At 34.0% G+C, this 23,781-nt stretch overlaps 1 protein-coding gene and 1 non-coding gene across 2 annotated transcripts; both read left to right on the top strand.

Moving 5' to 3' along the window:
* The first annotated feature begins 2,298 nt into the window (after positions 1–2,298).
* LOC104678522 lies at positions 2,299–3,405 on the top strand. Its single transcript, XR_004055255.1, has 2 exons — positions 2,299–2,383; positions 3,263–3,405. It is a non-coding gene; the product is annotated as an uncharacterized LOC104678522 (transcript).
* Positions 3,406–10,572: 7,167 nt separating this feature from the next.
* On the top strand, positions 10,573–22,739 carry CSN3 (casein kappa). Its single transcript, XM_010383853.2, has 5 exons — positions 10,573–10,644; positions 12,780–12,841; positions 15,798–15,830; positions 19,972–20,467; positions 22,569–22,739. Exons 2-4 carry the CDS (start codon positions 12,788–12,790, stop codon positions 20,431–20,433), a joined length of 549 nt encoding a protein of 182 aa, XP_010382155.1. The 5' UTR covers positions 10,573–10,644; positions 12,780–12,787; the 3' UTR covers positions 20,434–20,467; positions 22,569–22,739.
* Positions 22,740–23,781: the final 1,042 nt, after the last annotated feature.

The raw sequence follows: 23,781 nt of genomic DNA, 5'->3' as shown, positions 1-23,781 counted from the left end.
CTGACCTCGTGATCCGCCCGTCTCAGCCTCCCAAAGTGCTGGGATTACAGGCTTGAGCCACCGCGCCCGGCTGTGTCTCAGTTTTAAACAAAATAGTTTAAAAGTAAAAAAGAAAAATCGTATAGAGTAAGGATATAAAGAGTGAAAGCATTTTTGTACAGCTGTAAAATGTGTTTGTTTTAAGCTAAGTGTTATTACAAAAGAGTTAAAGTAAAATAGTTATAGTAAGCTAAGGTTAATTTATTATCAAAGGAAGAAAAATACGTTTTTATAAGGTTAGTGTACTGTAAGTGTACAGTGTTTACAAAGTCCGCAGGAGTAAACAGTAATGTCCTAGGCCTTCATATGCAATAACTCACTTACTAACTCACACAGAGCAACTTCCAGTCCTGAAAGCTTTATTTATGGCACGTAACCTATGTAAGTGTATAGGTATAAAGTGTACCATTTTCCATCTTTTATACTATATTTTTTACTGTACTTTTTCTATGTTAAGATATGTCTTAGATATTTTTAGATACATGAATACTTACCATTGTGTTACAACTGCCTACAGTATTTAGGATAGTAATGTGCCATACAGTTTTGTAGGCTAGGAGCAAGAGACTATACTATCTAGCCTAGGTATGTAGTAGGCTATACCATCTAGTTTTGTGTAAGTACACTCTATGATGTTTGCATGATGAAATCACTGAACTACCCATTTCTCAGAACTTATCTCTGCTGTTAGGCAATGCATGACTGTATATTTTGTCTTGATTCATGAATCTTCAGGGTTTTTTCTCCTTCACATGCTGTATTCTGTAAGAATACCTAACACACATGCTGTATTCTGTAAGAATACCTAACACCTGCCCTTTTATCATTACACTCCAGAAAATATTATAAACCATATACCATTCAGTGCATAATTCAGTTCCACATATCTTTGGTGTAGTGGTGAATTTGAGCCATTTAAGAATACATATTAAGACTTTTCAGGAAAATCATTTCTACATTTTCTAGACAAATTCTGAGTATTTTAAAAAATGGTTATTATGAGACAATATTAGGTAATAGATTGTCAAATTATTTCCCTCATGCATATGTATATATTTATTTGTGTGTTTTCATGAGCATGAGTTTAATTAATGTCACTGTTTGACCGTTAGGTCTCTCAAGACCAGGAACGAGAAAAACGAAGTGTAAGTTACCTTTTCTCTTTTTTACATGTAAGTTTTATGTGTGAACTATTCATAACTGTTGTTAAAGATATTGGTTTACCTAAACCTCCCAAACTGTGGAGAGATTCACAACGAGCTTTTGGTATTAGCACTCAACAGAGGTTTAGACTTCAGGGATTTGAACTCTGCCCATAGGAAGGAAATTATCTCCATATCTCATATCACGGTAAGAATCGGATTGAAATCCAGGATCACTCTGTGATGATTTGGGTTACAATATTTTTTACTAGATTTATCTGGCCTAATAACTCAGGCCTCCACTCTGCCTGAGCTCTATGAAACTCATTTCAAAAAAAGTAGAAAATGAAACCTGAGCATTAAGAGATGTGGGCCAGCTTTGATGATCCTCCCAGTGGCAAATTCGCTCATGGATTATATGAGTCTAAAGAGTTAACTAAAATTGTTTAATAAAAAGAAAATAAAATTTAAGAGGGAAAGCCTTATTTAAAGATTTGTTTTTATTTATGGAAATCCTGTTATCTGGAAGGCATGATTTCATCGCAAAAACTACAAACAGAGAGTTAAGAATACAAAAACTAATAGAGATACCGACAGATAATTGAGAAAGAAAGCAGGAAGAAGGAACTGAAATACTGAAAGAGAGAGGTTGTTTCCTACATGTGGTTTGGGTAAAGAACTTGCATGAAGGCAAAGGGAGAAATTTTATGGTACTGCAATGCCACATTCATCTTGGCCTTGTAGGTAAAGAATTGCCAGAAAAATTTGCCTTGAAGTGGAAAGATACAAGAACATACCTCTCTAAATAATTTTTAAATGATGCAAATTAATAAACTCCCCGTCCATAGTACACACAGAAAGGATAAAGGATTTTAGAGCTTCTAAAGTCTCTTCCTAAAAATAAAGGCCCATTATTTAAAAAGCAAAGCTGTTTAATTTCTCTTCTTTGTAAAAAGTAAAATAAACCCTTTAACTTCTTTCTTTCAACAGGTCAGTGACAGCGATGAATTTTCTTCAGGGTTTTTTGTGTTCCCTTACCCATATCCATTTCGCCCATTTCCACCGATTCCATTTCCAAGATTCCCATGGTTTAGACAAAATTTTCCTGTTCCAATACCCTGAATCTGTCCCTACAACTCCCCTTCCTAGCGAAAAATAGACAAGAATGAAAAGTCACAATAAAATTGAAGATGAAATATGTGGTAAGTACACATAGTTACAATCATAGTTTAAGTTTGCAGATTGGAATCCATAATTTCAAGGAAAAAAATGTTAACTATGTCCCCAGTTGGCCCCTTTAAGTTTCAATTTGTTTTAATGTTTTTCTCTGGTAGATACCGTCACATGTGTCCACTCAGATACACATATGTGCCCTTCCATGATCTAACCAGCACAGCACTTTCAATCCCTCCTTTGTTGTGATGTAACAGAAACAATCCCTATGTTATTAAAATATTGTTTACAAAGTGTTTGTAACTCTTTATACTATTGTCAATAACTGCATTTTGGACTGAATCAGAGTAACCAAGGTGGAGATCATAGTAGATGAATTTATGGGCCTAGAGTGTAAAGTAGACTTCAGCTTAGTCCTTAGAGAACCATGTAATTTTTCTAATACTAAAACTCCAAACGTAGCTTCCGAATGTCACATTATAGTAAAAAATTTTAAAGGCTTCATGCTTCACCTATAACAGTGACCCCTGTCATTTCATCACATCAAAAACAAAGTGGATGATGTGTCAATTACTAGATAAATTGAGGAAATATAGTCTATACCATAGACTATAGATCTAATCTACTATAATAATTTAAAATTTAATATATATAAAATAATCTTATCTAAGATTAAATTAGAACCCAGAGAACTGTTCTAGGAAACAAAATATTTCAGACAATGCTTACCACTAAAGACCTTTGCTTTCTTTTTATATCTACTCAGTGTTCTTGAGCAGATGGTTTCCCAGTCCTTGAACTAGATATATTTTTAAGCCAATAGTTGTCATTAAAATGCAGAAAATGTACATGTTTCCAAGAAAATGACCCATTGCAATTAATAACCATATGTCTGTTATTTATTTCAGGTCACCTAAAATTAAACGTGAACCACTTCTTTGAAGAATCAAAATTCCTGTTAATGAAAGAATAACAAATGTAATTGAAATAGCACATAGCATTCTCTAGTCAATATCTTTAGTGATCTTCTTTAATAAACATGAAAGCAAAGGTCTTGGTTTCTTAATTTCCACAAATTCCATGATAAGTGCTTGATTTGTTTTCAATCTTCAGCAATCCCCTGAAGAAGGAAGAGGTGGCAGATGGTGATAATAACAAACTGTCCTACAGCATGTGACAAAAGTCATCCAACAAGATTCTACTTGCACAATAAGCCTTTCAGTGGGTCACAATGACTACCTTTGTCTCCACAAGTTGATTATCAGGAAATCAGAAAAATTCTCTTTGAATAAAGATTGTGTTTCTTCACCTTAAGTTTAAATTGTTCATAGCTGAGACCCTTAGCATCAACAATGGAAATTCTGCCACCATTCATCCATAACTGGCTACAAATCAAAGTCAGCCTAATGAGCCACTTGGCACATGACTAGGGAAATGGCTAACTCCCTTGGTCACTTTCAGGGATTATAGGTACCTCAAATATTTAAATATTTCTTGGTATTAAAGTCAGTGATCCCAATTAAAATATGGGAAAGACAACAAGAAAACCAAACAGTCGTCAATACAATTTGATAAATTAATTTTATAGGCATTGTTTCCTAACTTTACAGCTGACAGATTGGAGGCAACTGCATGACCAGGGAGAGACAGTCACGGGAAAATAAGATAGAGGGGCAGAGAGAACAAAGGCAATCAGAGCCCTGAAGAGGGGCCAAAGACAAATGGTTGCTCTGACATGTGAAAGAGTCAGCTCTGCAAGTAATCTACTGTGCCACTAATCTACTATCTAATCTAATCTATCCCGCTTTTTTGTTTCATTAAAAGTCTTTGACATCTCTTCTTAATTCTCAGAGCTTTTCTTTTATCTGCCTCATGTTGTGTCATAATGACTTTCTGAAGAAAAACAACCCTGTCATCTACTTTTAACGCTGGATTTGTTTCTATTAAAATTAATTAACTATTTCCCCCACCCAGTGAATTTGGGCATTATTCTCGAATACTGTAGGTAATTATAAAACAACGGGGAATATTTGTATATTTACACATAGAAAAATACAGTAAAATACGGTATAAAAGATTTTAAAAATGGTACAACTAAATAGGGTACTTACCATAAGTGGAACCTAGAGACCTGGAATTTGCTCTGGGTGAGTCAGTAAGTGAGTGGTGATTAAATGTGAAGGCCCAGGACATAAATGTACACTACTGTGAACCTTATAAATACTGCAAACTTAGGCTACACTAAGTTTATGAAAACATATTTTTCTATCTTCAATAATGAATTAAGGTACAAAAATATCTTTAGAATATAAAGATACAACAAAAGATATAAATACATCTTTATTCTTTATATCCTTATTCTATAAGTTTTTTCTATCGTTAAATACCTTTTTTACCTTTAAACTTTTTTGTTTAAAACCAAGACACAAACATACATATTAGCCTATGCCTACACAGGGCCAGGATTATCAAGACACCCCTAGCAACAAGAGTTTTTTGGCTCCATTATAATCTTATGAGATCACCATCATAAATAGGCATTGACCAAAACGTTGTTATATAGCACATGACTATACTTATTTTTTGTCAATTGTTGTGCTAAATACCGGAGATTTGGAGAAAATATTGTTGTGCTAAATACTGGAGATTAGGAAAAAAGATTCTCTTTAATGATCTTACAGGTTAGATAGGGGAGATAAACATATACAAAATTTCAAGAAATGTAATAAATGCTCCAAAAAAGTACAGAGCTTTTTGTTTTAAAGCAGAGGAGAAACTAGCTCTGCCTACACAAATTAGGAAAGGTCCCACAGGTGACTTTGAGTTGAACTTTAATGGATAAATAGGTTACTGACAGGGAAACAGGCACAAATTCGATGCTTAATAGACATTTATTAGATAAGCTCTACACTCAAATTGGTATTTTTGTTTGTTGCTTTTATTTTCTTTTTGTTTTATATTTTATTGAAAAGGGGTATTTTTAATGATGTTTATTTTCATTGGACAAAGATAAAAGAGCAAAAGATGGGAGTAAAATATTTTAAAACATATTTCTAATAAATATATAAAGTTCTATTAATCTTAGGGAACAACCTCTAACCTGAGAAGCAAAAGATAAACATCTTAATAATATTCTTGTTCACTAAATAACATTTCTATCAATTTTTCATACAGATACAAAGTAAAGGGAACCTGATGAGTTATTTCCTATAAAAATAGCTAATATATCTAGGAGACAGTATTTATTTAGAATTCTACGTTAATTCAATAATGCCCGGGCAGAGTTGAAACTCTGGCCAAAGCCATGGGCATCAAACCAAGGTAGCTGAAGGACACTAATAGCAGTACAGCAAGGCAAACAGCAAGGCATGGACCACCTAATGGATCCTCCCCACAATCACTTAAGGAAGAGTCTACCTTCCCCTCAAATATCCAAGACATTAGCACGGGAATGAAATAAGAGCAGAGAGACACATTGAATTCTAATTGTGGTCACTCTAAATGAGAGCCCAGCTAGAGACCAGTCTCCCCAACAGTCAGGGGAAGGTCAGTTCTAATACACTCACAGGAAAACAGAGCCCAGAAAAATCCATCCCTCCTCTACATGTTCAATCTCTTCTATGAAGTTAGAATTCAAGGAGAAAACAGATAATATGCCTATTTTAGACATTCTTCTTGACTAGGTTCTGGCCTCATCTAGAGGAAAGCAGTAATTCCAAAACATTGATCTGCATAAAATATTATTTAGTTTCTTATTTGTTATTCAGATTTCTAGGAACATTCCTGCTCTGAAAATTTTGACTCCATGTTGTGGAGTTAGGCAGGAATTTGCAACTTAAACAAGTAGTACAGATAGCTAATCATTTGCTCAAAAAGTATGTGTCTAATATGTGCCAAGCAAAGGTTTAGAGACTGAGACCATTATTTTCTAGTGGAAAAGGACAGGAAATAGTAAATGAACATATATAAGTTTAAAAAAAAACATTTTATGTCATAATATGAGGAAAATAAAAGGTAAAATAATAGGGTGATGAAGAAGAAGTATTTAGACAAAGTGCCAAGGAAAGCCTCTCTGAAATGAAGATATTTGCGGTGAATCCCAAATAATACAGGGAACATTTCTGAGAATTGAGGTAAGAACATTCAAGGGACCATGAATATAAGTGGAAGTTCCTGATCTAGAAAAGAATTTGGCACATTCTAGGAACAGAAAGGTCATTGAAACCAGCACACAGTGAGAGAAAAAGGGGTAGAAGTTAAGGTAAGACGGATAGAGACCAAATTATTTAGAAAGAGTTCGTGGTAAAAAGTTTGAATGTGTTGTAAGTGCATAGGAATCCACTGAGGATTTAAGCAGAATAATCATCATGTCAGATATATGTTAAAAATAACATTTTTATAACTGTGTAAAAAATGAATATAAGGTGATAAGAGTGAAAGTAAAGAGACCAAAAACGGAAATATTAGGATGGTTCAGGTGTGACACACCAGTGGCCGGGACTAAAGCAACAAAGGTCAGATTAGAAAGTGGTGTCAGATTTGGGGTATACTGTTAAGATAGAATTAATAATTCTTCTAACAAGTTATTGCAGGGAGGAGAGAAAAGATGACCTATAGGGGTCACTAGATGGCCCTTGAGCCACTAGTAGTATCATGACTCTGTTTACTAAAGGAGCAAAGAGACTAGTGGAGAACTAGTTGTGAAACAGGGTATATTTGGAAATAAAAGATTTTGTTTTGTTCATGATAATTTGGAGATGTCTATTTTATATGCAAATAGAGATTTTAAAATAGCTATTGGATACCTGAATCTAGATTTCAGTGACGGCAATAGCCTATTGATGATACTTAAGGTTACAAGACTTGAGTACATCAACTAGAAAGATATTAAAGATGGAGGGAGAAAAGATAGAGTGGTGGTGGATGCTGGAAGAATTTTTAAAAGTTCTCCTAAATTTAGAGTTTGAGGAAAATAAGAGGAACCAAAATGAAAATTAAGAGCAGCTTTAAGTGACTCGAGGGGAAAAAAAAAGAAGGAAAAGTCAAAAAGTTTTACCAGTCAGAAAAATGAATCACCATGCCAAGAGCTGCTAAAATATTGAGTGGGAAGAATATCTAACAGCTACCATTAGATTTGGCTACACAGAGATCACTGATGAGCTGGCTGTTTATTTTGAATGGTAACAAGAATGACAAGAATGAAGTAAACATAGGACAGGATTATAGGGGTCTTGGGATCACGCTGGAGAAATAACACTTTACATAAATTGATTATTCCTTGTATTTTTAAATCTGTATATTTTAATGGCTTCAGAAATCTTTGGACTCTAAAACTTACTGAGGAATAAATTAATGTGTGCGCTAATGCTAAAGTCATAATGACACTCACTCTAGGCTCCAGATGACATCAAATGTCTCCTCACAATCTCAAAATAGTCTTTCTGTAAATGTTCAGGAGAAAGCACTATCTCCTTAGATAATCTCCTCAAACAGAGATTGTGGCTGTCTATTATACTCCCAAAAGTACTTTGTTTCTAATACAAACAGTTTGTATGTGCATTGTTTGTTTAACAGAAGTGGCTACAGGAGAGTAAAATTTTGATATTCCACTTTGCTCTAGTTTGTTGACCATTTTTAAGAGCATTTTATGCTATTTTTTTCCATGGTTTTTACATACATATGACAAACATTTTTGAAGCATACAAATTTCTACACTAAAGTATCAGTTTTCTGATGCCTTACTAATCCTATGAAAAGCTGTGCTTGCCATTTACATTGCAAGTACTGTTACAGACATCATTGTACTTCAAGAACAAAATAGAGTGTTGAGGTCAGCCTGGTACTAATGAAGTGGCCGATAAATAAAATGAGACAGAAAAAATAAAACTACATGGATGTAAATACCATCAAAGGAAGATAAAATAGACATGATGTACATTTCAAATGTAAGAAACATTAACAGAGTAACAAGAAGTTGTTACTAATAAAATAGTGTATATGAGTCAATAATCATTATGTCACTTATTGCAAAATGGTTTTGTTTATAATGTTTAAAATGTGAACTTATGTACCCACAATAGCCTCTTACCCAGTCCTATTGTGTGAATGGTGGTATGAATATGCACTGATTATCAGGACCTAAACAAAGGGAAGTTGCAGTTGGACTGAGAAGCCTATTGGTTCTCCTCCCATAATCCAGGGATATTCCAGAATCAGGCCATGCCCCCTATTGATGGATGCATAACTAGATAAAGACTGGTGGATTCGTTCCAAATTATAAACACTCTCAATTTGGAGGCCTTGTTCAGCACTGTTGCAGCTTCCTTGGAGATTTCAGATCAGGCGAGTTCTGATCCTCCTTTTGCTCCTCTTTGGAAAATACAAAAGCACTGGATAGCTCCATTATAGAATCCACCTAGTTCATCGACTCCAGTCACTCAAAACAAAACACTTTCACTAAGATTGCCTTAGATCAGTAGATATGGGAAATATCCAAAGTTACCAGTATTCAAGTAAATTTTAGACTACGAACTCCGCAAGAACAGAGATGTTTACCTGCTTTGGTTACTAATTTATCCCTACTGCCTGAAACAGTACCTGAAATAAAGTATGTGCTCAAAGAATAATGTTCAGTACCTAAAATAATGTATGTGCTCAAATAATAATGTCCAGTTTTGCAAAGCCCCACAAAAGCTACATCAGTGTTTGAAGTGAATGGATGATACCATGGCAAACATGTGTTTATCTTGGTGGGAGAAAAGATTATTAGCACTCTCAGATGTTCTTAAAATATATTTTCCTGTGAAAACAATGTCTTCAGAAGTGTTCTGAGTGTCTGCTACTTGTAAATTAAATAATTCAATACTCAACTGAAAATCATTATCACTCTTATGATTTTAAATCAATGGCTGAGAAATTACTATGTGAAATAGAACACCTTCAAAATTTGAGGAATGACCAGATCATAGTCTTTCAACCATGGACCCTGAGAATCAAAGGAAAACACTGTGACTAAATAGTTCAGATAGAATGGCTGGTGTTATTACTTTAGCAACTTGGTTTAGCAATTTTAAATTCTGTCATCTCTTTTTGAACTGCAGAAACCAACTATTCTGAGAAACAGAAAATCTCATTTTACTCTGTGTAATCCAAATAAGTATTCTAGGGTTTAGAATATTGTTCCTAACTTTCTAAGACATGCAATAGTTCTAAGAAACAGATAGGAACATAGACATAACTACAATGCTGATATTATTTCCTGTTTGTGTTCTGGCAGTCTTACATTAATTCCTGTAAGTTCCTCAATCTGGTCAGTTCTTCACAGCCAAAATGAAGTCACAGTTAACATTATTTCTTGAGAAAAGCAAGTAAAAGAAAATATTCTTTCCTGAATTATCTAAACAAAATTTTTGTTTAGCTATTTTTTGCCAAAATATTCACAATGTCAGTGGGCTGGTGATTTATGCTCTAAGTCAAAATGACTTTCCTTAAATCAGAACAAATATCTCCAATTCAATAATTTAATAATGTTTTTTCAAAATGGTTCACCTATATTAATGAAATTTAAAATCTTAAAAAAGTTTATTCATAAGAGAATAATAAATCACTAAGTATGTAGTCAATGCATATGGGAGAAAATGTGCTGCAGCTGAAATGCAAATGGTTCCCCACTTTACACCAATTAAAATGTTTCATATACGGGTTTGACTTTTATAAGGAGGTGCTCTTGAGTATGTGTGAGATGGCCAATTATTTAATTTTTAAAAATCAATAATTGTAATTCTGGAAGGAAGAAGACCAACCATAGTCTATACCAGATGTAGTATCACTTGAAATCCAGGTTCTTAAACTAAAAGAAACAATTAAAATGTGAAAGTATTGTGGCTATTTTTCATTTCAACAGCAGTTTTAAGTTCAAATAGATAGGATAAGTTAAATAAGAATACAATTAATATTTTTAAAAATTCTTCTATATTTCTTTATAAAACAAAAAAGATTATTTAAAAAGATATGAATACTCTTTTTTCAAGCTTTATGAGTGATGACTCTACATCCTTCTCTGCATTTCATTAAAAAGGATTGACCCCAAAGGTGACCCTGCTGTCATCAAATCTTTCCTTTCTGTCATCATCTTATTGGGTAAAAAGTAGGAGGGAAACAGAATAGTGTGACTCAAGGTACTAATATCCTTTAATTGGTCTGGTCTTCAGTTATTTATCTTGGGTCTTCTCTGCAGCTGACAAGCCAACTCAACCTACTGCCAACCAAGACCTGACTGGCACGAGGAAAGGTAATGCTGCTGAAACACCTGAGAAAAGAAAGTGATTCTTTTCACAGTAGTTAGTTGGGACATCACCATAGCTATTTGAGCATCACATTTTCTCCTTTTAGTTATTGTTAAGCTTGAATATGACCTAGTATCACTTTAAAATTAATTTCTAACCTAAACCTAAGTTCTGGATGGTGTTATGATCAAATTTATTTTTAACTTTAATCTGGGTTCCAGTCGAATTCTGACACCACCTAAATCATAGTAGACATTGTGAATTCCGAACAAAAAAGGCGTTTAACATATTCCTACAGACAAATATTAAGAGTTAATTCCTCAGGAAGTTGGACTCATGATAATAATCGCAATTGATCCCTTAATAACTTTCAAATTTTATTTCTATAAAAGTCATAATTTTATCTGTTATGGAATAATTATTTTTTTAAAACATGTCTTTCAAATACTCATGAAAGCTGTATAACTCTACCATTTCACAAACTATTTCTTCTTACCAAGTGATGAGGGCAAATGCAAATGTAGCTGATATGCAAAGTATGGTCTTATCTCTGTAATTTTTGTTTGTGCCAAAAACAAATTACTATCATTTTATAGAATATTTTCTTTTGTTTACATATCATTTTACGGTGTGAATTGATAAGGGGTCTGTGATTCATCATGAAAATATTTTCAGTCTATAATCCTAAAAGATCACTAGCAAGTGAAGCATTAATAAGGAGCTTCATCCACTTAAAGAAATACGAGTTTTCTTAGATTGTTCAAATTGATTCCAAATGAGTTCCATCGAATGGAAATTGGATGACATCGTATGGGCAGTTTTGAAGTCACTTCAGTAAACAGCCTTCCTAATCATTATTGCCTGAGAATCAGACGCTAATGGAGTACAATGTGCTTTCCATTCCCTATCTGAGACTTTAATTCTGTGAATCTTTATTGTAAAGTTCAAGTTTGTAGTGATTCAAGTTTATATGAGTATATCAAAAACAATAGCTGCAACAAGATGAAGTTAGTAATTACTTCCTAACCATAATATATACTTAATATAAAAAGTTTGGGGTATCATATATTACTATTGTCTAAAAAGATGATTTATTAAAAATCAAATAAGCAAGTATGACACTGTATATACTCTTTTAGAAAAATAAGGTTAATTTATTTCTTTAAATATTTATCCAAAGCCACTGTATCATCTCTATATTTCTTATTAAAACAATTGAGTTAATCATATCAGTTATGATTACTGGAGAAGCATGTTATAAAGAAAACAGTTACATAACCCTCCACTTCCCATTCCACCCTACATATTTCTGTTGGATTGATCATGGACTTACAGATTTTTAGAAATCTCTAAGTTCAAACCCTAGTTTTACACATAAGAAAATGTAAAGCCCAGGAAAGGGAAATCACTTGATTAAAGTTACAGAGGTAGAGATAAGGCCTGGTCTAGAACTCAGTCCTCCAAGAAATGTATAGTCATATACTTTCTAGTCCGAAAACAATCAATTGTTTTCTGTTGTTTATAAAGCCATGCCTAGCTTTTTCACCCACCATTAACTTAAAGGTGTTTACTTTTTCTGCTCTAAACTTTCCTTCCAATCTTGTATTTCCCTTCTTATACAAGATTCCAATCAAATGTTCGTGGTGATTCTCAAGACTTTCTCCTCTACTTGAAATACTTCTCTCCCTATTAAACCCTGCATAGGCAAGCCTCACCTGTATGTCATTTTCCCACACAAAGACTGCTGCTTCTCTTAACTGAAACTTTTATTAGTAGAAAACCACTTTTGTGGCATTTTCTACTTTTTTCCCTCTTACAGTTATTTGTGTATGTTTCAACACTCATCCTAAAATTGATGCTACTCATTGGCAAGGCCTGCATATTTACCTTGATAATCTCAACATTTGACATAGTAATGATAATTTCATAATTCCATTAATGTTGTCAAAAATTAAATTCAGAAACGTTTTACTCCAAGTTTGAATTTTTACATTCTTTTGTTAAAATAAATTTTTCACATTGGCTAAATCTACCTGTAAATCTGGCTTTTTTTCTTAATCAAAGCAAGCATTGTATTCAAGTCACTCCTAAATTTCTAGTAACAAATTCTTCTAAATTAATTTTTTAAATGTATCATTAGGTGCAATAATGAAGAGTTTTCTTCTAGTCGTGAATGTGCTGGCATTAACCCTGCCTTTTTTGGTAAGTTAATTTCATCTAACCAGTTTGTACTGACTTTAAGAAATTTTTATTTAAGGGCTCTAACTATTCAAATTTCTAAATACAGTTATACTTCATAGACCAAAATATCTACAAACTTGTTATATTTTAAGGTTAATTTTTTAAATATTATTTCTATTATAAAATCAAAGTCATGTTCTTTTGGATATCCATTTAGTTCTGTGAATTAAGAAATCACAGTTAATCATATATCAGGAAACTTTTTAAATTCTCATACTATAGAGAAAATACATTCTGTGGGGAAAACAATACTGAAAACATTTTAAAATTATAAATGCATTAAAGATAATTCAGAAAGAATAACTACAGAAATCATAGTCTGGGAATCAGAAATTATTTCAATTAAGTTCATATCTCACCCAGACTCCAATGTCTTTATGGAAACAAAATCCTTCACAGGTCAACTTTGGTTAAGCTTTTTCACAAGTTTCAAAGACCTTGATACTTCTGCCTTTAATATTCGAATCAGTATCTTTTGTTATATTCTTCTCCATTATGTCAGTTGACTGACCCCTTTCCAGGGAGCCATGGCCATAAACAGCTTGAAGGTTTGCAGGCATTATCTTGAATTATATGCAATGTTTTAAGGCTACTGGACCTAGAAAAAGTTCTGTTTTTGTCTTTTAATTTTTTGATTTGTTTTTATTGTTGTTTTGGCTATTGCCTCTTTTTGTTTTCATGTTCATCTGGGGATTCTAGACACTCACAAAGGAGGCAAGCATAATAATGGTATATGTCCACCTCCTGGATTGTAAAATTTTGGGGAGCACTAGTCCTTGTTCTGTAAATCTCTGTACTATTTATTATTAAGTTTAGACTTGCTTTTAAGTTAACATCTATTAATTAATTCTATTATCTGCATGTTGTGCCTATGTATAACATGTCTATTAATTCTATTAGGTCAATTCTTGGAGTCAAAATTACCTGTTAAAACTTTGAGTTCTACAACTCAGATACTTTGTGGCCACCTGAACATTTGGAACTTAGGTTTTCTCTTTGAGTAATAGGGCTTAAAGTTTAAATCATAAAAGGATCCACAAATCCCTGCTGCATAGCAACCTGTTCCTGAGCTACCTGAGCTGGATTCGTCTTTCAAACATTCCTTCCCATTTTCACAAAGGCTTCAGGCCTCAGGGACATAAACAAATATACAGAAAAAAATAATTTAAGTTTACTGATTTTACCATTCAATCTTATGAGTAGTCAAATTTATACAAATTAAAATATCAATGTGATACCATGTTTTATGTACTATTTTATCCCTTCCCCCAAAATAAAAATAGTTAGATAATATTTTACTAGCAATTATGTACTAAACTGCATAAACACATAGCCTATTGGTGACATTCTAATTTGGCACAAATTTTCTGTACCACAATTTGATAATTTCTACCAAAGAATCGCTGAAAACAAATGTCATTTGTGAAAAATCTTTTTAATGTATTAATGAAAATTATTTAAAAGGCCACTGGTATACAGATGTTAATCATCTGTCTGTTTATAATTAAAATTTTATCTTAATAGATAACAATAAGAAATAAACATTTCATGACATAATCATTGACAACTTAGTTATCAACTATAAAAATGTAGGTATGAAACCTATGATATAAATTTAAAAAATATGAGATACCACATTTCTTATAAAAACGCCGGATACTTTTTAGACAAGCATATACCAGGAATACATAGCATAGGTTGATATTGCCTTAAGGTATCCAGATGGTCAAAATTTTTTAAAGTATACTTTCTATAATATTCATATTACTTCTTTTTTTTTTTTTTTTTTTTTTTTTGAGACAGAGTCTCACTCTGTCACCCAGGCTGGAGTGCAGTGGTGCAATCTTGGCTTACTGCAACCTCTGCCTCCCAGGAGCAAGCAATTCTCCTGCCTCAGCCTCCTGAATAGCTGGGACTACAAGCTCCCGCCACCATGCCCAGTTTATTTTTGTATTTTTAGTAGAGTCAGGGTTTCACCATGTTGGCCAGGCTGGTCTTGAACTCCTGACCTCAGATGATCCACCTACCTCTGCCTCCCAAAGTGCTAGGATTACAGGGTGAGACACCATGCCCAGACTCATATTACTTCTTTACATTTTAAACTAATGATTTAATATATTTAAAGAAAAGCAAGTCTTTGTCTTAAAGCAAGAAAACTTTATTACCTTCTCAAATTTCTGATTTTCTACACTCACACCTTCCAAAAGGTTTCTAGAGTCATTTTATACCCAACGAATACATGTGTAATGTCCTAAACCAGAACTGTTCATTTAAAACTATTTAATATTATACCTCCTTTCAAAAGTTTCTAAAAGCTTTGGAGTTTTTAGTTTTATAAATACATGTCCATAAAATTGTGTTCTCACTCCTGATTCTCTAAATATGTCACAATTCAAAACTAAGAAAGGCACTATAAAAACAAGTGAAAGATGGTATTAAAAACATTATTATTTATATGTTAAGGTTATGCAAGAGGCAATATTTTAAATCTTCTAAGTAAACCCTATGAATCATCTTATGAGAGCAGAGAAAGGAAAAAAGGCTCAATACTCCTCTAATTTTTAACAATGTATATTTAATAAAAACTGAATAGAAATTATTCATACTTTTCATTTAAGTGTATTGTGTATTTGCTGGCACGGCGGTCAGATGACTAGATTTTTCCCACAGTGACTTTTTCATTCTAGGTAGTTATATGTAAAGACAATATAAACATGAATTTTATTATTATTAATCAGTTACACTACTGTTGCTTCTTAAGTAGTCCAACAGGCCTCATAGATCAATCATGAAAAATGTTTTAAAAAACAAAAAGAAAACATATTTTGTCTTTAACACAAAATTTTTTTTAACTGATTTAAGTCTTCCTTTTTTTTTTTTTTTTTTTTTAATTCTTACTTCTTCTGGAACTCCCCAGGCTGCAGAGGTTCAAAACCAGAAACAACCAGCAGTAAGTCTATTTCAGTTATTTCTATTAGAGGCATGAACTGCAAAATATATTCTGTAAAGGTCAGTCATACTACAGATGCCTTCTGTCTAAAACTTAAATATTTCATCTCATTAAATAATCTAATAATATTTCCAAAATTCATTTCAGCAAAAGGTGATATGAATCAACATTGACGTTCTATCTGAAAGTTTTGTTTTCCTATATAACCTGTCATGTATCTTTGGTTTTCATGTATATTTCACAATATAAGAAAACTCTTTCAGCATTTCATATTGGAAAAAAATGAAAACATAAGTAAAGCTTAATATTTCCCCTTTCCACTTTTTAAGACAAGGAAAGTTCCTTCTCTGACCTCTCCTAGAATACTTCTCATACATCTATATTTACTTCTCCTTTTGTTTCCCACACATATCTGAATACATTTAAATATATCTCATTTTAGGAGAAATATTTGCTCTGTAGTATAATTTTGTTGATTTATTTCTGTTCATATGGAAAGGTCTACCAATGAATTTTTATGACAAATTTTTAAACAGAGGCACGTAGATATAGACAATTCTTTTTTTTTAAACATACTTTAAGTTCTAGGGTACATGTGCACAGCATGCAGATTTGTTACATATGTATACATATGCCATGTTGGTGTGCTGCATCCATTAACTCGTCATTTACATTAGGTATATCTCCTAATGCTATCCCTCCTCCCTCCTGCCACCTCACGATAGGCCCCCGGTGTGTGATGTTCCCCTTCTTGTGTCAAGTGTTCTCATTGTTCAATTCCCACCTATGAGTGAGAACATGCGGTGTTTGGTTTTTTGTCCTTGTGATAGTTTGCTGAGAATGATGGTTTCCAGCTGCATCCATGTCCCTACAAAGGATATGAACTCATCCTTTTTATGGCTGCATAGTATTCCATGGTGTATATGTGCTGCATTTTCTTAATCCAGTCTATCATTGATGGATATTTGGGTTGGTTCCAAGTCTTTGCTATTGTGAATAGTGCCGCAATAAACATACGTGTGCATGTGTCTTTATAACAGCATGATTTATAATCCTTTGGGTATATACCCAGTAATGGGATGGCTGGGTCAAATGGTATTTCTAGCTCTAGATCCTGGAGGAATCGCCACACTGTCTTCCACAATGCTTGAACTAGTTTACAGTCCCACCAACAGTGTAAAAGTGTTCCTATTTCTCCACATCCTCTCCAGCACCTGTTGTTTCCTGACTTTTTAATGATCACCATTCTAACTGGTGTGAGATGGTATCTCATTGTGGTTTTGATTTGCATTTCTCTGATAGCCAATGATGATGAGTATTTTTTTCATGTGTCTGTTGGCTGCAAGAATATCTTCTTTTGAGAAGTTCATATCCTTTGCCCACTTTTTGATGGGGTTGTTTTTTTCTTGTAAATTTGAGTTCTTTGTAGATTCTGGATATTAGCCCTTTGTCAGATGAGTAGATTGCAAAAATTTTTATCCCATTCTGTAGGTTGCCTGTTCACTCTGATGGTGGTTCCTTTTGCTGTGCAGAAGCTCTTTAGTTTAATTAGATCCCATTGGTCAATTTTGGTTGTTGTTGCCATTGCTTTTTGTGTTTTAGACATGAAGTCCTTGCCCATGCCTATGTCCTGAATGGTATTGCCTAGATTTTCTTCCGGGGTTTTCATGGTTTTAGGTCTAACATTTAAGTCTTTAATCCATCTTGAATTAATTTTTGTACAAGATGTAAGGAAGGGATCCAGTTTCAGCTTTCTACATATTGTTAGCCAATTTTCCCAGCACCATTTATTAAATAGGGAGTCCTTTCCTCATTTCTTGTTTTTGTCAGGTTTGTCAAAAATCAGATAGTTGTAGATGTGTTGTGTTATTTCTGAGGGCTCTGTTCTGTTCCGCTGGTCTATATCTCTGTTTTGGTACTAGTACCACGCTGTTTTGGTTACTGTAGCCTTGTAGTATAGTTTGAAGTCAGGTAGCATGATGCCTCCAGCTTTGTTCTTTTCACTTAGGTTCTCTTGGCAATGCAGGGTCTTTTTCAAGTCCATATCAACTTTAAAGTAGTGTTTTCCAATTCTGTGAAGAAAGTCATTGGTAGCTTGATGGGGATGGCAGTGAATCTGTAAATTACCTTGGGCAGTATGGCCATTTTCACAATATTGATTCTTCCTATCCATGAACATAGAATGTTCTTCCATTTGTTTGTGTCCTCTTTGATTTCGTTGAGCAGTGGATTTTAGTTCTCCTTGAAGAGGTCCTTCACATCCCTTGTAAGCTGGATTCCTAGGTATTTTATTCTCTTTGAAGCAATTGTGAATGGGAGTTCATTCATGATTTGGCTCTCCGTTTGTCTGCTATTGGTGTATAAGAATGCTTGTGATTTTTGCACTTTGATTTTGTATCCTGAGACTTTGCTGAAGTTTCTTATCAGCTTAAAAAGATTTTGGGCTGTGATCATGGGGTTTTCTAAATATACAATCATGTCATCTGCAAATAGGGACAATTTGACTTCCTCTTCTCCTAACTGAATACCCTTTATTTCTTTCTCCTGCCCGATTGCCCTGGCCCGAACTTCCAACACTATTTTGAACAGGAGTGGTGAGAGAGGACATCCCTTTCTTGTGCCAGTTTTCAAAAGGAATGCTTCCAGTTTTTGCCCATTCAGTATGATATTGGCTGTGGGTCTGTCATAAATAGCTCTTATTATTGTGAGTTACGTCCCATCAATACCTAATTAATATTGAGAGTTTTTAGCATGAAGAGCTGTTGAATTTTGTCAAAGGCCCTTTCTGCATCTATTGAGAAGAGCAACTCCAAGACACATAATTGTCAGATTCACCAAAGTTTAAATGAAGGAAAAATTGTTAAGGGCAGCCAGAGTGAAAAGTCGGGTTACCCACAAAGGGAAGCCCATCAGACTAACAGTGAATCTCTCGCCAGAAACTCTACAAGCCAGAATAGAGCAGGGGCCAATATTCGACATTCTTAAAGAAAAGAATTTTCAATCCAGAATTTCATATCCAGCGAAACTAAGCTTCATAAGTGAAGGAGAAATAAAATCATTTACAGACAAGCAAATGCTGAGAGATTTCGTCACCACCAGGCCTGCCCTACAAGAGCTCCTGAAGGAAGCAGTAAACATGGAAAGGAACTACCTGTACCAGTCACTGCAAAAACATGCCAAATTGTAAAGACCATCCATGCTAAGATATAGACAATCCTTTATCTAATCTTTTGTGAAGAAAATTAAACAACAACAACAACAACAAAAATCCAAAATTTGGCCGGGCGCGGTGGCTCAAGCCTGTAATCCCAGCACTTTGGGAGGCCGAGATGGGCGGATCATGAGGTCAGGAGTTCGAGACCATCCTGGCTAATACGGTGAACCCCCGTATCTACTAAAAAATACAAAAAACTAGCCTGGCGACGAGGCGGGCGCCTGTAGTCCCAGCTACTCGGGAGGCTGAGACAGGAGAATGGCGTGAACCCGGGAGGTGGAGCTTGCAGTGAGCTGAGATCCGGCCACTGCACTCCAGCCTGGGCAGCAGAGCAAGACTCCGTCTCAAAAAAAAAAAAAAAAAAAATCCAAAATTCAAATCCAGGAATCGCTCCACATCACATTATATTACTATTCTGCGATAATTAGTTTAGGAAAAATAAATGTGCTCTTGGGCTAATTTTTAAATGAATAAAATTTGAGATCAATTACAAATATGTGGTGAGAATACATATGTGTGTGTGTGCCTTTTGTGTGTGTCTGCATGTTGTGCTTGCATATAACATGTCAAAGTTCTGAATGAGATTTTTCTCTGTGTTGGACCTATAATAGCTAACATATCAGATCACTTTCTATATATGCCAAACTCTGGGCAATATGGTTTACATTATGAATAAACTCATCTAATTTCTTTGAAACAAATATTATATTGATATTATCAAAATAATATTTATAATATTGAAAATCATGAAGTGGAAAGGCAATGTACAAATCAACATCTTATTAAATAATATTGTTGCTGGGTTCCCTACTTCTAATATCTTACTCAATGGCACATACTATATTATTTCAAAAAATGCAGATTTAAGGTATTTCCACATTTGGGTCTATAATAATAATATTCTGTATAATTTATTCTTTTTTGTAGTGCCGTGAGAACGGTGAAAGACGGTTCTATCAGAAAACAGCTCCATATGTCCCAATGTATTACGTGCCAAATAGCTATCCTTATTATGGAACCAATTTGTACCAACACAGACCAGCTATAGCAATTAATAATCCATATGTGCCTCGCACATACTATGCAAACCTAGCTGTAGTTAGGCCACATGCCCAAATTCCTCAGTGGCAATACCTACCAAATAGCCACCTACCCACTGTGGTACATCGTCCAAACCTACATCCATCATTTATTGCCATCCCCCCAAAGAAAATTCAGGATAAAATAATCGTCCCTACCATCAATACCATCACTACTGTTGAACTTACACCAGCTCCTACCACTGAACCAACGGTTGACAGTGTAGTCACTCCAGAAGTTTTTTCAGAGTCCATCATCACGAGCACCCCTGAGACAACCACAGTCTCAGTTACTACACCTACGGCGTGAAAACACCAAGGAAATATCAAAGAAGACAACACAGGTAAATGAACATATACAAAATGAATAATTCTGACAAGAAGCATGGATTTATGAATACAACCATAAATTCTAAAATAGTACAAATAGATAAACTAAGTGTGTTACAGAAGCAGAAAAAAACAGGGTACTTACAATTTTACCTTGGTAAACCCATAGCATTGATATACCAGATTCTGTTCCAACTGGAAATTTAAAATAATTTTATTTGACAAAGTGAAAATAATTGGCAACTTTATTATCAAACTTTTTTATGACAATTGGGACACTCTTAGAATGTAATAGTTTTATTTCATCCTTATTCACACACAAACTATGACAGTAGAGTAAAACAGCAAGTAACACTTTCATGATTTTTATTTCAAAAATAATTTTAGACAAAGTTATATAGAATATGGGTTTAAGTAAATTTTAATTATGTAACAATTCTCTTGCACTCTCATTGTAGTATAAAGAGTGAAAGGAAATGATATGTTTCCATGCATTTCTTTATTTCAGACATCATTTCCAAAATGACTCATGAAGTTAAGCCTCTCATATTTCTCCTATTCTAAGATAAACCCATGGAAGAATTATAATGCTTAACTTGAAAAGCACATAAATATTAAAAGGATACTTTCAGAACACTGAATGTGATGCAAAATGTTACTATTTATTACTTGGACCAATGGATAATGGTAGACTCTAAAATAATCTGAAACTTATGAGAAGAATTTAAGCAAAGAGAATGATTAACAAAGTGAAAAATATCCAAAGAGTGTAAAATACTTTGGGGAGGCTGGGCGCAGTGGCTCATGCCTGTAATTATAGCACTTTGGGACGCCGAGGCGGGTGGATCACAAGATCAAGAGATCGAGACCATCCTGGCTAACATGGTGAAACCCTTTCTCTACTAAAAATACAAAAAATTAGACGGGCTTGGTGGCGAGCGCCTGTAGTTCCAGCTTCTCAGGAGGTGGAGGCAGGAGAATGGCATGAACCCAGGAGGCGGAGTTTGCAGTGAGCCGAGATCGCCCCACTGCACTCCAGCCTGGGCGACAGAGCGAGACTCCGACTGAAAAAAAATAAAAAACACACTTTGGGGAGAAAATTGCAAAATTTTGAGTTTCTTTGCAACAAATATTTTCAGTCCATCAGATATTTACATGTTTTATGATCTAAAATACCAGACAATGGTCTGTGATATCATGGGACTAGCATTAGCCTAGAAAAGTTTGCTTCTTTCATCTTCTTGCCTAATGACCATAGGCTGGTCATTACTTTCTCTGAATTTTTATTTTCTCATTTCTGGTTGCTATGAGACTCAAGTGAGCATGCACATGTGAAAGGATTTTAAAAACTGATCGATCTGTAAAATGTCATGGATTGGAAAAGATAAAGTAAAATTAATAAATATTAACATTTATTTTTAACCAATATCCTAAGTCTCCACTAAATGATAAAAACTGTACATAATTATGTCTGTTGATTCCCATAGTAACCATACGAAACAGATATTATTCCTATCTCAAATTTAGGGATAAAAACTAGTAGGACTGAGGACATTAAGTAAATTATCACAGCTAGAACATGCAAATAGGAGGCAAACCAAACCTGTTTAATATCAGATAGTGGGGCTTAATTACTATGTCATTTATTTTTATATGGGCTGTCTAACTTGCCAAAAAACAGGGAAAATACACTGTGATTTCCTTAGACTAGCTTATGGGTAAACTGTGTTGTTTAGTTGCTGTTCAACAGGATATCTGTTAAGAAAAAGAGAATAAGAGCTGATTAGACAGCTGCCTTATCCTATTTTTGAGAACCAAATAAGAAAATTTTATTAAAGACAACATGAAAGCAAGTTATTTAATAAGTAGTTACATATTTTACTGATGCAAAATGTAAAGAAACATGTAAAAGACAGTTTTTCTGTAAATATTACATAATGTCTATTATTTTCAGTTTACTATATGCCTATTTTAAATATTTAAATTTAAATATTTAATCTGATTAATTTATGGGATACGACAAAAAAGAAAAATTATGGAAGCTAAATAAATATATATCATGAGAACTATTAACACACTATAAATAAATTTCTAAACTATCTTTATTTTTTATAGGACTTGCTGAAACCAAATGACTACTTCACACTCTCCTTCAGTCATTTGTCTGCCTTCAGTCAACTGAAAATGTGATTTTCACAGATTCAGTTCTTCTCTCCTTATATTTTACATTCATGTCACATTCAATATTTTGATTCTTGCACAATAAAGCCAACTGATTGCAACTGATTCTTTGAGAGGAGTTTGCAAAGGGACCTTAGGGATCTCTGAAACTTTGAAATGCTGACAAATTTAGTGTGAGTTAGAGTACACAAATTTACCTAAAAGCAGAGTTCATAGTTTCATCAGGTTCTCAAAAGTGGTTCATGGTCTGACACTAAGAATTTCTCCTCTAGGATGACACTGGGACCAGAGAAGAGCCAAGCCATAGTGTTCCAATCCAGGGGACCACAGAATGACTCTTGAGAGCCATGGGAACTCTAGAGTTAGCATTAAATTTAAGTGCCCAAACGTATTGCTAACGTTAGTCTAGATTATTCCTAAGAGCAAATTCTGGGCACAGGCAAATTACAAATGTCCACAACTACAAACACAGATATGTTGCAAAATTATAAATGTTGACGAGACTCTAGACATGCATGACCAGATTTCCCCACACTGGAAGCCACAGTCTCACATCTGTTCAAACACTCACACACACACACATCACACATCAGAAAGCTTCTGGAATTCAGGTATTCCAGTTTGGAAAAACATGTGAATATTCAAGGTCCAAGGATATGACATAGCTGTTTTCTTAAACAAATATTGCAAGGAAAATCAGGTCACCTTTGTGCTTGGTCATATTTAACATGCCAGAAAAAATAAAACTCACTCAGCCCTTATAAAATGTTTACTGGTCATTTATCTAATCTTCTGCTGTGACTCCCAATAGATGTGCTATTATTAGGATTGATTTACAGTCTTTTACCTGCTCTCTCACTCAAATGGAGAGTCTGGAACAGAGGCATGGAAGGAATATGACATGGCTAGACCTTATTTGCTGTGACCATTGATGATATTATTAATTTCTTGAAAAACAAAGTAAATATGTGGAAAAGGCAAAATTTATATCATTAAATATCTTATCACCTATTATATACAAGGTATTTCAAAAACACAAACAATAATAATGGCTGATAACAATAAGCAACGAGCAGTTATAAAGTACATAATATTTGCCAATCTTTTTTATATGTATTTACTCATGTAATATGTAGTCATGAACTAC

This window comes from Rhinopithecus roxellana, chromosome 2, assembly GCF_007565055.1.
Source record: "Rhinopithecus roxellana isolate Shanxi Qingling chromosome 2, ASM756505v1, whole genome shotgun sequence".
NCBI lineage: Eukaryota > Metazoa > Chordata > Mammalia > Primates > Cercopithecidae > Rhinopithecus > Rhinopithecus roxellana.
Note: the sequence above shows the minus strand (reverse complement) of the source record. Positions and strands in the feature narration are given on the sequence as shown.

Bases quoted from the DNA above. Each gene is read 5' to 3' on its own strand.
- CSN3 (XM_010383853.2), top strand. From the start codon at position 12,788: ATGAAGAGTTTTCTTCTAGTCGTGAATGTGCTGGCATTAACCCTGCCT. The intron at 12,842-15,797 runs GTAAGTTAATTT...GGAACTCCCCAG, and splicing joins CATTAACCCTGCCTTTTTTG to GCTGCAGAGGTTCAAAACCA. The intron at 15,831-19,971 runs GTAAGTCTATTT...TCTTTTTTGTAG, and splicing joins AAAACCAGAAACAACCAGCA to TGCCGTGAGAACGGTGAAAG.